The sequence below is a fragment of the Stenella coeruleoalba genome (genome assembly GCF_951394435.1).
Source record: "Stenella coeruleoalba genome assembly, chromosome: X".
In the NCBI taxonomy this organism is placed as follows: domain Eukaryota; kingdom Metazoa; phylum Chordata; class Mammalia; order Artiodactyla; family Delphinidae; genus Stenella; species Stenella coeruleoalba.
In genome coordinates, this window is record NC_137152.1 from 100,822,045 (window position 1) to 100,837,353 (window position 15,309).

Consider the following 15,309-nt stretch of genomic DNA (forward strand, 5'->3'; position numbering starts at 1 on the left):
ACCAGTCTTCCTTCCTAGGTTGTAAACTCTCGCATCTTTAGAGAGAGGACAGTGTCTCATCACCTCTGTATTTTCGGTGTGTGGCACAGAGCAGACTCTCACTGCATATACTTGTTGAATGAGAGAAACAGGATCTGCCAGTGGAAATGGGAAGGAAGGGGTGGGTATGAGAGTCAGCGTGGTGAGAGGATAGACAGAGCCATCCCAGGTGGTGTGGAGGCTTAGCTTACACGGACGTCCTGTGAGGTGCAGCTCATTTCCCAGCCAGGCTCTGAAAGCTCGTTCGGCCAGCAGCCTCTCTTCCTTCTGTTCAGTCCCTTTCTCTTTGGTAGTTCTCTCTCCCCAGCATGAGCCACGACAGTTCTCTCTGCCCATTCCTGAGCCTTACCAAGGGCATAAAGCACAGGGGGAAGGAACTGAGCAAAGGTGTCCAGTCTGTCTCTGGAGGACTGAAGGAACTGTTGGCAATTCTACGTTCTTCTTGCTTAAATGAAATCCCTCACCTGCCCAGAGGCAGGGGCCTGGACCATGTGGTGCCTTAGCTCTCTCCCTACTCTGAGATTCTCAAAAGCACTGGAAACACTTCGATGTGTTTGGACTGACTATTCACTTACATAACCAGTTCCGCATGGGAATCACATCCTCTGCTTAGGCAAATATCTCACCCGGAGACGTGGCTTGTGTACCTTGCCCCGCCTCCCCGCTCCCCGCCCCCGTTCTGCTAATCTTATCAGGGAGGAGAGAGAACCTCCCATTAGCCATCTTCCATAAGACTGAGCATTTGTAAAACAGCCTAGAAGGCACCCAGAGCTATCGTGAGGGCATTTCCAAGTTGTCAGTAAATGGCGTTTTCTTGGGGGGGGGGGGGTGGGGAATGTGCAAACCAAGTCCCGGGATAGAGAGAACACAGAAAACCAGGGATCAAGAGATTGTGCTCCCACAAAGGTCAAGGGCCTGAGGAACTGTCAGCTCGGCCTGCACTGGCAGCAGTGACAAAACTGACACTTTGGCCTCAGTCTGGGACCTTTTCAGTTGAGCGTAGCAGAAGCCTTTACCGGGGAAATGCTTGCGAAACAAGCAAGGGTGTCCTGGCTATCCTTGCAGCCTCTGCTGGGGCAGGGTCATCGCAATTAGGAGCCCGCCAGCCCCTCGGGCCAGAACCCCTGCCTCGTTCCTAGTTCTGCTTTGACAGCCATTTCTCTGTGGTCAGCTTTTCCCCTGACACTCAGGACACTTAGGCGCAGTCACATCAAGTACTAATACTTGGGGTGTGCAACTTTGATCCTGGTCCGAGTCAAACGGAATTATGGAAAGCAATGAATTATTTAAACAACATCACACTACACAAGACAAGCCCACATACTACCACGGCACCAGATGCATTTTAAAATCCCATTTGGACTGTCCACACTGTTCAGGGTCATCTGTGTCATTTCTCCCTGCGTTGTCGCTGATAACCGAAAGTTGAACGGATTACTGGCTTAGCTACCTCTATGCAGCAGTCTTCCATCCTTCCAACAATTTTGCTTCTGTTTCTCTTTTTCTGTTTCTCATCTCAGAACAGAAATCTGATGTCCACCTTAGCAAAGGATTTGTCACCTTTTGGCCAAAGAAGGCAGCCTCTCTCTCACCTCTGAGCAATGCTCAAGTTCTTTTAGGAGGGCCTGGTAACAGTGGCCCAAGGCCACCTTCTACTGACCTCAGCATGGCTGTAACCCTGACTGGAAGAGTAGGTCCGATTCGGTGCTCCCTGGCTTCAGAAGGAGAAGGAAAACCTCGAAGGAGTGCTCAGAACCGGCTAAAGCGTTGGAGGATAAAAGTGAAAGAAGCCAGAGTTTGTACAGAGTAGACTGGGAAGAATTAGTTTCATTTTGAAGGTTGGGAAGTTGCTCATTCCCGTATGTACATGCAGGAACCGACAGGGACAGCATTCCGTTGGGGACAGAATGCACTGCTTCAGGAGGAAGAGGAATCTTCTCTCCACAGAGGGTTTCCGCATAATACTGGCTGGAGTCGAGAAGGTGGGAGAAGGACGAAACGGATATTCAGCCTCCCTTTCTCTTTCATGGCGCTCTCATACTCCTCTTGTCCTGCTACTGCAGCAGAAATCTTCTAGCTCCCCAGACTTCCCATGGTCACTCCTGTAATCCCAAATCCTCTTCCTTTTTCTGGAAGGCAGTGGGGTAGTAGTGGAAAGAGCAGTGGGCTAGAAGCTCAAAGATCTGACTCTAGACCCAGCCAACCAGCAACATGAATGGGCAAATTAGTCCCCTACTCTAGGCCTCCATTTCCTTATTTGTAAAGTGACCTCTGATGTCTCCTTGTGGCCATAAAATTCCATGATTACCCCCGCGTGAATGCCTGTGTTTCTCATCTCTTAATGCCTCAAGATTGGTTACCCAAAAACAATGATGTTAGATGCTACTTTTTTCTCACTGCCAGCTGAGTCCTGGTAACAGGCCTGGGCTCTGCTTGCTGTAAGTATCCGCCGGGACCACAAACTATCCGACTACAACATTCTGCTCTCTATCTGACATCATCAGTTTTCCCCTCTGTATTGGATTATTTTCATCAGCACACAAATGTACCATTATTTCTTTCATTTTAAAAACCTCCTTCTGATTACTCTGTTCCCCCCCCCCGCTCCAATTTCTCTGCTCGTTACAGCAGTGCACTTCAGAAGGGTTCTTTACTCATTGTCCCCAAACTCTCCTCCCAGTTGCTCTCTTTATTATTATGATGATTATTATTGAAATATAATTAACATAGCATAAAATTCACCATTTAAAAGTACACAGTACACAATTCAGTGGCTTTCAGTACATTCACAACGTGTGCAACCGTCAGCACCATTTCTAGAACATTTCCATCACCCCCAAAATAAACCCCGTACTCACTGGCAGTCACTCCCCGTTCACTCCTCTCCCTAGCTGTTGGCAACTGCTAACCTGTTATACTTTGTCTCTATGAATTTGCCTTTTCCGGATATCTCATATAAACGGAACTATATAATATCTGTCCTTTTGTGTCTGGCTTCTTTCAGGTAGCATAACGTCTCTGAGGTTCACCCATGCTGTAGCACGTACCAGAACTTCACTCCTTTTCATGGATGGATAATATCGCATTGTATGGATATACCACATTTCGTTTGGTTATTCATGACTGGATGGACACGGTCCTCTACACCTCTTGGCTATTATGAATAACACTGCTATGAACATGTGTGTATCCATTATCTCTTAAACCTCCTCTGCTAAAGCTTCTGTCCCCCAGTGCCCACAGCACCTGTTCTTGTGAAGGTACACAATGATGTCCACAGTGTTGGATGGAACTGTCATTCTCCGTGCTTATCTTACTTGACTTATCAGGAGTATCTGACACGGCTGATCGCTCCTTCCTCCTTGCATCACTTGTTTTACTTCGCTTCCAGGACGTCCCACTCTCCTGGTTTTCTTCCTACTTCACTGGACTTTCTTTCTCCGTCTCTTTTGCTGGTTCCTCTTCATATCTTCAACTCAATGTTGGGGTGCTCTAGGTTCCATCATCAGATCTCTTTTCTTCCTTGACTACACTCACTTTTCCATGAAGATCTCGTGGCTTTAAACACAGTCAAGACACTGGTGGACGCTAAATTTGGATCTCCAAATTTCACATCTCCAGCCGCTCCCCTCAATTCCAGACTCATAAATCCAACTGCCAACTTGATATTTTCCCTTGGATGTCTAAACTGATCATATCCAACCCTGAACTCCCACCCAGTATCATGTACTCCTTGCCTGGTCTTCCCCATCCTGGTAAATGGAAAGTCCAACACCCACTTGCTCAGGCCAAAAACTTTGGAGTTATTTCTGACCCTTTTTTTTTCTCATACTCCACATCCCATCTGTCAGTCCTGACAGCTCTATTGTCAAAATATATTTAGAATATTATCACTTACTGCCCTCACTCCCTGGTCTAAGTCACCATTTTGCCTGGATTATTGCAATAGCCCCCTCCCTCCATTAGGTTCCTCTACTTCCACCATACAGTCTGTTTTCAATACAGAGTGATTCTTTAAAAATGGAAGGCAGATTCTGTCACTCCTTTACTTGACGCTCTCCAGTGGTCTCACCTTTTACTCAGAGTCAAAAGGTCTTTACAGAGGCCTGCAAAGCCCTATGTGAAGTGGCCCTGGCCACTTCGTTGATTTTGTCTCCCTACTGTGATTGTGCACTCCACTCCAGTCACAGTGGCTGCCTTACTATTCCTTGAACATGTCAGATTTGTTCCTGCTGCAGGGCCTTTGCACTTGCTGTTCACTCTGCTTGCAATGTTTTCGCCCTTCCTCCCTGGCAGATACCCACACGACTCACTCCCTCACCTCCTACAGGCCTTTACTCAAATGTCACCTTCTGAGTGAGGTCTTCCCTGACCACCCAGTCTGAAATAAAAACCCCTTCTGCCTCCAAATCTTGATTCCCCCTGACCCTGCTTTATTTCCTCCACAGAGCTTATCACCATCTGAAGTTCTGTGCATTTTACTTGTCTCCCTCCAGTACAATGTAAGCGCTGTGAAGGTAGGGATTTGTATCTGTCTTGTTCACGGCTATATCCCCAGCACCAGAACACTGCCAGGTGTATACTAGCTGCTTAGCAAATATTTGTTGAATAAATAAATGAATGGTTAAACGGTTATTTTGTGGGGGCTTTTTCTCTAGTTTTATTGAGGTATAATTGACAAATAAAATTGCATGTATTTCAAGTGTACAATGTGATGATTGGTAAATAAGTAAACGGTTGAACTGGTTATTTTGAAAACTAGTTAATAATTCTGCCATTTCTTGTTGCTTAACTGAATTTAACCATTAGTTTTCAAAATAGTTGTTTGTCGGGCTTCCCTGGTGGCGCAGTGGTTGAGAGTCCGCCTGCCGATGCAGGGGACACGGGTTCGTGCCCCGGTCCGGGAAGATCCCACATGCCGCGGAGCGGCTGGACCCGTGAGCCATGGCCGCTGAGCCTGCGCGTCCGGAGCCTGTGCTCCGCAATGGGAGAGGCCACAGCAGTGAGAGGCCCGCGTACGGAAAAAAAAAAAAAAAGTTATTTGTCTAATTTCAGCTGCAGTGTGATCTTGCATGAATTTTTGAAAAAAGATATTCTCATTAGAACTTTTATCTTTCTTAAGGGTAGTATATTTCAAAATGTGGGCTCTTGAGTCAGACTGTTGCAGTTTGAATCCTGGACATCTGTGTGAATCAGGACAAGCTCACCATGCTGGGCCTCAGTTTCCTCATCCATAAAACAGGCAAACCAGGAGCACGTATCCCATGTTGTTATTTTGGAGATCAAACAAAATACTTTATGTAAATCACCTACCCTAGGACCTAGCACATAGTAAACCCTCAGTGAACAGTAGCTTTTATTACTTTTATTAAGATGTAAGAGAAATTTTTCCAGAAATAGAGGAAGACCTGCGACAGAAACTGAATACATTTTTCTCAGTGAAACTAAAATAGCTGTCCAGCTCTTTTGTATAAGTGGCATTTCTTTGGGAAATGATCCAAAACTTGAAGGCCAACTGTTTTGTCCCTTTCCTCAGGAGGGTTTCGTGGGATCCAGTCTTTTCATATTCCCTACATTCTCACGGAAGAGTCACACCTGGAACTCCTCGTATTTAGTATCTCCGCTTCTCACGTTCCCCAACTTGAATGCCATTTCAGGCTCTGGGTTCAGTTCCATGCATTATCTTCACTCTGTAAACTGGTTAAAAATTCAGCAACTCCCTTCGTGGGGAAGAGGCTTGCCGAGCGCTGGCAAACTAGCTTTCTAAATGGGTTGACTTGCAAATAACGTTGTCCAGCCTTAAAAGGCAAGGACGATGGTCTCTATGTCCATGACAGGACACCTCCTAGTAGCCTGCCGTCAGACACACCTTCTGTTAATTCCCAGTTAAACAAAGTTATCACAGACCCGGTCTGTGAATACCCAAATGTATTGGAGTCTTTGCCTTGTGCAGGGAAACTGGGGGGAGGGCGCAGGCCTGTACTGAAGCTTTTGACTCCACATTTCCCAGAAGCAGCCAGTGGAGTGCAGCTTCTCCTGTTTCAGCATTTGCCCCACGTCATTTCACAACTTAAACTGAGTTGGGCTGGGCCGGGCTGCGCACACATTCATTCATTCATTAAACCCCACAGCGATCAATAAATACTAGTTAAGCTACACTGCTTCTTTGCTACTTTAGAACTATTTTCTAGTTTTGTCATTTAAATGAAATTTTCCCTTGTTTTCCCAGCTATGCTGTAAATTTCTCGAGCACGTGGACTTCCGCCTCATTCTTGTCTCGTGCAGCGCCATGCTTGATTCTTCATTCAGCCTATGTGTTTATTATTATGCTCTGCAAAAGTGCTTGCTCTGGAGAAATGGGTTCGAAGCCTAGGAGTTGGGTAAAATTTTCTCCTTGACTTTTTTTTTTTTATTGTGGCTGTTAGGAGAAAATAGCATGCAACACGCAGCAATTACTAAGTCATTTTCCCACTGTAATACAACTGCAAATACAAACCTAACAAAGCCCATGTTGAGATTTAGAAACTTACTCATAAACGGTTGTCCATCCATTTTCGTTACTTTTGGTAGCCAGAAGCCCCGTGTTTCCTGGGTAGGTCATCAAGGCCAGATTGTAGCCTTGGGCTGACACTCTTTTCAGGACTCCGTTGCTGCTTATGGTCAGCCAGTACACCTGCCCGCCAGGCACCACAAGCCAAAGGGGCATCCCGCTTGCGTCTCGGCGAATGTGCACAGAATTGCCGTTGTTGCTGGTAATCGCACCCAAGTCGCCTTCGGCATTGTAGGTGAAATTATACACATAGTCCCTCGTTATCAAGTTCAAGGTGTGCAGGTGGGTTCCATTGACAGTGAACTGGTACAGTTCCTGATCAGCAGGTGATGCAATCTCATAAAGGTTCATGTCATTCAAGTGGGCTTGGTTCCTGCTAATGGTACGAATTCGAACATTCCCAAGGTCTGCCACGTAGAGGGTACCATCAGGTGACACTGCTAAGGAGGAAGGGGCTTTCATCTTTGCATCTTTGGCATAGCCACCATCACCTGTGGGAGAAAGACCCTGATGTTAATAGTTGTGGTCACAAGCACTTATACAAACATACCACATACAGAAATCGCTGTGCATCAAGAATCATTTTAAAGGGAACAGTCAGTGAACCAACATTCTCCACATGCCCCAGCTGGATATTTGAAACCCATTATTCCCAATTCTTGAGTCAGTGCCACTAAAGATGAACAGTGAGATGCAATTCTCTCAGTTAACACCAATTTTGTGAAATCGTCAATCCTGCTCTTCTGTATCTAAAGATACAAAAACAGCAAATGATGACAGTCACCCCAAATCTAGCCAGAGACTTACGCCTGTCCATGCTCATAGCATCTATCTCAGGGCTTTCCAGTCCTACTGTGCCCAGACACCTTTCTTCTGTTAACTTTCATTGTCATATTGTCAAAGTACACTAAGTCTGCAAGTACGACAATGATTCAGAACATCAAATTTGATAACTGGAATAAACATTCCAGTTTTGCCTTGAAAGAAAGATATCAATTAGCAAAATAACTATAAAACTAGTTGTCTAGGAAAACATTGGAAATATCAATCAAAAGTAGTATTGACCAAGTTGCTCACTCTTGATTCCTCTGTCCCAAGGAAAGGCAAAGGTTAAAAGAACCATCTGGGCGTGGATGAGCAGTTTAATAGGGCGGCATGCAGCATGGAGGGATGTCCACGTACCAGCAGTAAATGCATCTATTGACATTTACAGGACTGTTTACTGTCTGGAATATCCACTCTGTGTTTTGGAGAAAAGGCTCTTTTCCCCCCCTCTATTTCAATTGAAGTAAAGGGCACTATTGGTTATGGAGAAAATTTTGGATTAAAAAAAAAACAATGTAAGTAGCAGACTGATGTCCTGAGAACCCTCCATTGTGAGATTTAATTTTGCCCTTGTATCCTGAAAGCAGTCTGCTTCTAGTCCCTTTGGGTTTCAAATAGCACACATTGTTAATCTGGAAACCAGTCACTTATTGGAAGTAATTTTTTCCTTAGCTAAATCAGTAAATGTAGGTTTTACCTAGCTTCCCTTTCTCCAAAGTACAAATAATATCATGATCTTACATTTGTAGAGTGGTGTTAACTTCTTAGAGTACCAAAACTTTTATTATACTAGTTTATCTTCAAAACAGCAAGGTGATATAACTGAGACACGTGGTCCCTCTACTTAGCAGATGAAGTGAGTCATGAAGGGGTTTTATGGCTTTCCTAGGGTCACTCAGTGAGTCAGCTGCAGAACAAGGACAAGATACTAAGCTATCTGACCCCCAATCCATTGCTTTCTCCAGTGCCTCACACCAATGTTTACAAGTAATACTTCTGTTCTTTTTTTGACTTTTCTGATGCACGTTTTTCTTTTGAAAACAGAGAGGGGGAGCTACTGAATTGCTAGAAAGGTCATACCTGAAAAACAGTCACAGTTGGGATCAATTTTGCAGTCACAGTCAGTGGGGGCACCAGCCATGATGGAGATCTCCCCATTGGTGGTAACTTGCTGAATGCGGTTTACTTTCCTCTCGTCTGTTTCAGCTATGAAGAGCAGCCCGCTGTGGGAGACGCTGATGGCCCTTGCTGACTCCAGAGTGGAGTGAATTGCTACCTTGCTGACCAAGAAATGATCGATGCCTGGCACCTGGCAGTGAATGGGGCGCCCTGCAATGATCCGCACTCGCCTGTTCTCAGAAATTTGAAGCACAATGTTGTTATCCAAGACGTACAATGAATTGTCCAAGGGATTGACTGCAAGGTCTGTTGGCCACTCTAATCGCACCTGCAAAAAGAACAGAACACACACCATTAGGTTACAATATCTTTCCGGGGCCGTTTTACCTTGAAAGAAAAATTGGCTTATTGGTTCCCCGTCTCATGAATTTCAGCAATGTTGGTGTTATCCGGCAAAGTTCGGAAGGACAGCTGATTAAGTGCTCTGGTAAACACATTTACCATTTATGCCATTTCCAACATAATGTGAATTATTTTCTGCTATAACTCCAGAAGGATCCTTCTCAGAGTGTGGTCTCTGGACCAGCAGCAAGAGCATCACCTGAGAACCAGTTAGAAATGCAAATCCTCAGGCCCCAACCTAGACTTATTGAATCAGAAACTCTGGAGTTGGAGCCCAGCCAGCCATGTTTTAACGAGTCCTCCACGTGATTCTGAAGCACAATAAAGTTTGAGGACCACTGCTCTAGGGCTTCTGTGGCACTATGAGATGCAAATCTCTCTCACTGCTCTGTAGATGCATGGAACAGCAAAGTCATAGAGGCATCTGGACAACAGAGTGCTAGAGAAACCCGATTTTACTCTATCAGCAACCTTTGGGGACAGGACCTTTCCTTGCACAGACCTAGCAGCTGTCTTGTGGAGTACTCAGGTACAGTTCATCAGCTGGGGATTTGGAATCCTAAGTTGTAATGCACTGCTCATGTGGCTTGACCTGGTTCACTCCACATCCTTCTTTCCTCAGCAAAGAAACAGGTTGGTTTGTTCTTTCATTGGATGTTTGCTGCGCACCTTCTCTGTGCTAAGCCTTGTGCTAGGCTTTGGGCATTCAAAAGATCTCCAAAATGACACAGCTTCTGTCTTCAAATGCCTCATGGTCTACAAGAACCCTTGGAGAGCCATCAGGCAATTACTCTCCATGTCATGAGAAGGAGGCAGCGGAGAGGACGCGAGAGCTCTTTACCCAGACTAGGAGTCAGGAGGCAGGGTATTTCCAGAGAAGGTGGTACCTAAATAGGGTCTGCAATGACCAGTAGGAGAGGAATGGGGTGGAAATGGCAGGCAGTAGAGTTGAGGGCAATCCAGGGAGAGGGAGCAGCATGGGTAAAGGTTCAGAGATTAGAGACAGTATGGCCCATCCAGATACTACAAACAATCCAGTAAGGCTAATACAGGCTGAGTGATGGAGAGGTGATCGGTGAGAATCAGGAGGTAGACAGTGGCTAGGTATCAGGACTGAATTGTGCCCCCCTAAATTCATATGCTGAAGTCTAACCTCTAATGTGACTGTATTTGGAGATGAGGCCTTGACAGAGGTAATAAAGGTTAAATGAGGTCATAAGGGTGGGGCTCTCAGGTCCTTATAAGAAGGAGGAAATACCAGGAATGTGTATGCACAGAGAAAAGCCCATGTGAGGACACAGTAAGAGGATGGGCGTCTGCAAGCCAAGGAGAGAGATCTCAGGAGAAGCCAAACCTGCCGACACCTTGATCTTGAACTTCCCACCTCCAGAACTATGAGAGTATCACTTTCTCTTGTTAAAGCCACCTGGTCTGTGGTGTTTCGTTGTGGTAGCCCCAGCAGACTAATACACCAGGTAATGGAGAGATGTACATGTCCAGTTTTATTCTGATGGCTTTAAGTAGGGATGTGACATAATCATATTTGGGTTCTAGAGGGATCACCCTTTCTGCTGTTGAGATCATATTGGAGGAGGAGGTGAGATGGGAAACAGGCCGCTAGTTAAGAGGCTCCTGCAGTGGTCCAGGTGAGGGATGATGGTGGCCTGAATTAGGTTGGCGACAGTGGGGATGGAGAGAAGTAGATGGATTTGAGACAGAGTTAGAAGCAAAAGGACTGGGGTGTGTGTGTGTGTGTGTGTGTGTGTGTGTGTGTGTGTCTGGCGTGCTGGTGCCAAGTGCTGTGCTGGGCACTGGGACACACAGGCCAAGCAAACACGGATCTACTCTAGCTCCTTTCTCGACACAGGAGTCAGCCCAATGTCTACCCTGACATCTCTTCGACACGACAGCTGCTATTTATCACCGGGCACTTCTCAGAGAACTACGTTACGTGCACTCTCGACTCCACCACTCACTTATTCTGTACTTTATTTCTCTTCTCTTATGGCTAGGCAAAGGCAGAAGAGTCTGCCCCATTCCTGGCCAAGATAGTAACAGTAATGTAGCTGCAATTCTTTTTGCCTTGAGTGAAAGCCCGAGGAAAGCTTTGTTTTTCTCATTGAATCCGAAAGTCTGAAAACAAGATATATGCTATCATCGCATTCTGAGGCCCACTATTTCCAGGTTGGAAGAGGCCTTCCACTCAGTAATGAAGTGGACAAAGGCCAGTCTGAGATAAAGCCCTTCCCTCTAATTCTGTCTCTTAATGGAGGACAACTGGTGATGTTATAAAGAAGACAAAGGTTGTCTTTGACCTCCCCTCTTGTACCACTTGGGTCTCTTTGTCCCCTGTCTCTGAGTGTCTCTCCCAGACATCCAGCAGCCTCAACCTGTCCTCCTGTCTCTACATGCCCTCAGCCTCGACATAGGCTGGCCTTCTCTGGTCAGTACCATATGCCTCTGGACAGCTAGGAATTTGAATGCTAATGGAGTATAAAGCTGAGCTTCTGTTATGCATGTTCTACAGAGCCTTTCAAACTGAGGCCATTGGATAAACATTAAACACCAGCCTTAACAGCTCCCAGAGCTGTTTGCTGTGATGTGTTCCTCAGCACGTCTGTCTGAGGCCCTTGCATGTCAGCGCCCTGCCACGGAGAGGGAGAGCAGGGAGATGGAGCGCCTGCGCTGTGGACCCCTCCGCAGCCCTCACTCTGGACCTCTATACACACCATCGGGCTGCTACAGAAGCTGTCTGTGTGCGCTGGGCCTCTGGAGCACGGTCCCCCAGGAAATAAGCTGGGGCTGGCTGAGGAAGAGGAAACCAATTGATTTCAGTCCAACACTCGTATTTTGATCAAGTCTGAAGTCAGTGACCCAGAAAAAACAAAGCTGGCAGAAATGACGTTCTAATTATCCCCACTCTGAGAGCTGAGGCCGGGCCAGAGGCCGGGGACGGCACACACCTGGCAGAAGTCAGAGAAGGCCATGTTTTGGACTCTGCTCTCTGCTGTCAAGGCGGCCTCTGAGATAAAGGCTGGTAGTTGGAAGACGAGCTGTTAAATTCTCCGACTCGCCCGAGCTGATTTAAGTCAACGCTACTGGTGTCATGTTTATTAGGTTTAAAATTGCCTCAAAAATACACCAGCTATTGTGTCTGTTTGTTTTCTGTTCCATCAAATAAGTCACCCTCTGGCAGTTTCCTGTGACTAAAGTGGCCTCTGTGCTTCTGAGACACTTTCTGTATGAGCTACACAGAATCCCTTTAATTCCCATTTGATTTGTCTCTGAAAACGCCTCAGATGAAAGATGTGTGGCTACTTAGTAGTCTAGGGTCTGTCTTTTCAGAAACTGGACCTCTTCACCTCTCGTAGGTTGTTAGTTCCTTCTATCTGCTTCTCATGGTAGATACTCTCTTTTCCACGTAATTTTTCAAGGAACTGGTGCTTTATACCGAGGCATTTCCATAACACACAATGTAACATGCGGATTGGAGTCTTCGCCTCATTCCGGCTGTCAGAATTAGCATCTGTTAGCTGCAGAGAGACCCCAGAATTATAGACTACTGAGGTGGGACTAAGGTTAACCCCTGAGGGCTGTTGGCATTTGTCCAGGTGGAGAAAAATAAACATTTCTTTTGGGGGTGGTGGGAGAATCTTTGCACAGTAACCCAGCCTGCAGGGAAACCATTTGGCCTAATTTGTGGTCGGTGCCCCACCTTGTAAAAATACATTAATTTGCTTGAAATGTCAAAATGTATTCAAGCTAAACTAGCATTAAAGGTCACTGGTGTAGCCGCCAGCTGGTAGAATGTGCCCATCTCCCAACAACCTTCCCTGAGAAATAACCCAGAGCAGAAAGGGGCTCTTGGTCTGGATGTCAAGCCTTGACAGTACCATGTCTTCCTCTGCTAATTGAAAATCTGCCTTGAAGGCGCTTGGCCCTCAGGTCAGCCAGTCTCATGGCTGGTTTAAAGAGTCAGCTAATTTTGACCTAAGTAGTAGTTTATAAAGCAACAGAATCCTATCGGGGAAAATCCATGTGTAACAGCAATATCTAAATATGAGCCCTTGATTAGACTAAACTAGAAAATTCCTCAGTTATCCCACACTGTAGACACAGACCATAATTTCTAAACTGAGGCTCTCCCTAACAGTTTCAAGGCTGGTTCCTTCCCATACTAGTGTGTAACCCTAGGCAAATGAGGTATCTTCTGTGAGTCTCTGATTTCTTCATCTGCAATAAGGAAAAGAAGCTGATGATAGTCTATCTACTTTTCAGAGATATTGCATGGATCAATTGTGATAAGGAGGCAAGGTACTGAGCCCAGTGCCTGGACAAAGTATGGGATAGCAAATGGTATTAACATGAAAAATGGTCTCAAAGTCATAAACCTTTAGCGCTAGAAGGAACCTAGTCCAGTTACCATTCAATATAGTTCCTTTTCAGCTCCGTTTCCCAGACTTCAGTTGTCCACATAACAGCTTCATGAATTTTGCCTTAGCTGTCCACCACTTGCACTATTATTGACTTAATATTTTTCTTTAAATTGACTTATTTTTAAATATAAATAGGTGCTGCCCCTTCCTTTGAACTGGTCCTAATCAGTAACATCTGTAAGATTACAGGCCCACTCATCTGAGCCTTTAATATAAGTAGCTACTGTTTACTGAGTGCTTCCTGTGTATCAGGCTCTTTACATGGATTATTCCTTTATATTCTTAGAGCAATCACTTGAGAAAGGAACTATCAATATCCCCATTTTCAGATGTCTGTGCTTTGCCTCTATGCCGTCTGATTCCTCACCTAGAAGAGTGGACATGTTTCTTCACGCTCTCCTCACCAAGTCTGGCCTCCCCTTTACCTGGTTAGATTCAACCTAAAGGTTGATTTCAACCTTTTGTTTTGTTTTGTTTTGTTCCTGGGAAGGTCAAAGCTCATTAGGAGTTGAGTGATTGTCTTTCTCTCTGTCATTTGCTATCTTTCAGTTCAATGCTTTGTGGTGCCTACTCTGTCTCAGGCACTATTATAAAGGTAAATAAAAAAGGTCCCTGCCCTTTATGAGTTCACGGTCAAGTGACAGAAGGCAGATACAGAAACAGGTCATTTCAATATCACGTGGTTAAGTGACACGATAGACACATGCCCAGGATGACATGGGAACACAGAGGAGGAAGCTTGGGGCAATACTCCTAGAAAAGAAATGTAAACTTAATCTTGAAGGATGAAGCAAAGGTACTGAGAAAAAGCAAGGTGGGAAGAGTGATCTCAGCAGAGGGAAAAGAATGAACAAAAGCACAGAAGCACGAAACCATATGGGAGTGTGGAGCTCACCGGAGTCTGGGATTGCTGGAGCATAAGTAGGGTAGGCAGTGGTGGTAAATGAAGTTTCAGTGTTTGCCGGGGACTAATTTTAAGTCTCTCCACTGAGGCACTATTGTCATTTGGGACCAGGTGATTCTTCGTTGTGGGGCCTGTCCTGTGCAGTACAAGATATTTAGCAGCGTCTCTGGCCTTTATTCGCTAAATGCAGGTAGCACCTTCCCTTGAGCTGTGACAACCAAAAATGTCTCCAGACATTACCAAATGTCCCCTAAGGGGAAAACTGTCCCTTGTTGAGAACCGCTGCATTAAGCCATGAAGGGCTGTGTAGGCTAAGGACTTTAGACTTGAACTGAGGGTGTTGAGGAGTCAATGAAGATCTTTAAAGTTGGGGGTTGACATGGTCAGACTAGGGCTTTAGAAAGATTACTTAGGCTGCAGTTTGGGGAGCAGGCTGGAGGGAGACCAGATTGATGCAGGAGAATCAATTTGGAGGCCAGATCTTCACCAGTACATTCACACATTTACATAGCTGTCCCTCCACGCCTCTCGCAAATATCTGATGCTGATTCAGACAGACAAGGTCCCTGCCTTCATGGGCTTAGAGTCCGCTACACTGTTTCTCATACTTTTTTGGATTTACAAAGTCCTTCGAGAATCTGATGGAAGCTATATACTCTCTCCGTAGAAAAAGGCTCAGATGTAGTAGAAGGAAGTGGTTAGGAGCTGGGGCTTCAGAGTTAAGACTTCCTGGGTTCAAAATTTTGTTATTTGCTAACTCTGTGACCTTGGAGCAAATCAGTTAACCTCTCTGAGCCTCAGTTTCCTTATCTAGAAATTGGGTATAGTAATAATACCTTCTCAAAAATTTATTATAGGAATTATACCAAAAAAATCTACATAAAGCACTTAGCACAGTGCCTGGTACACAGAAAGGGCTCTGTAAAGGCTACTTTTTATTATGGAACATGCCTGTATTTCTTCTCATTCCTGTCTGACTATGGACATGTTCTATTCCTTGGCTATCTCATGAACCCTTATTTGATTTTTTTTTT

General features: G+C 45.4%; 1 protein-coding gene across 4 annotated transcripts in view; it reads right to left on the minus strand.

Moving 5' to 3' along the window:
- Positions 1–15,309, minus strand: part of TENM1 (teneurin transmembrane protein 1) — a 619,648-nt gene that overhangs the window by 36,176 nt on the left and 568,163 nt on the right. For all 4 annotated transcript variants that reach the window (XM_079909820.1, XM_079909818.1, XM_079909817.1 and 1 more), the window contains 2 exons: positions 8,495–8,861; positions 6,570–7,080 (listed from right to left, as the gene is read on the minus strand). In XM_079909820.1, coding sequence (XP_079765946.1) covers positions 6,570–7,080; positions 8,495–8,861 — 878 coding nt within the window. The remainder of the gene's footprint in view (positions 1–6,569; positions 7,081–8,494; positions 8,862–15,309) is intronic.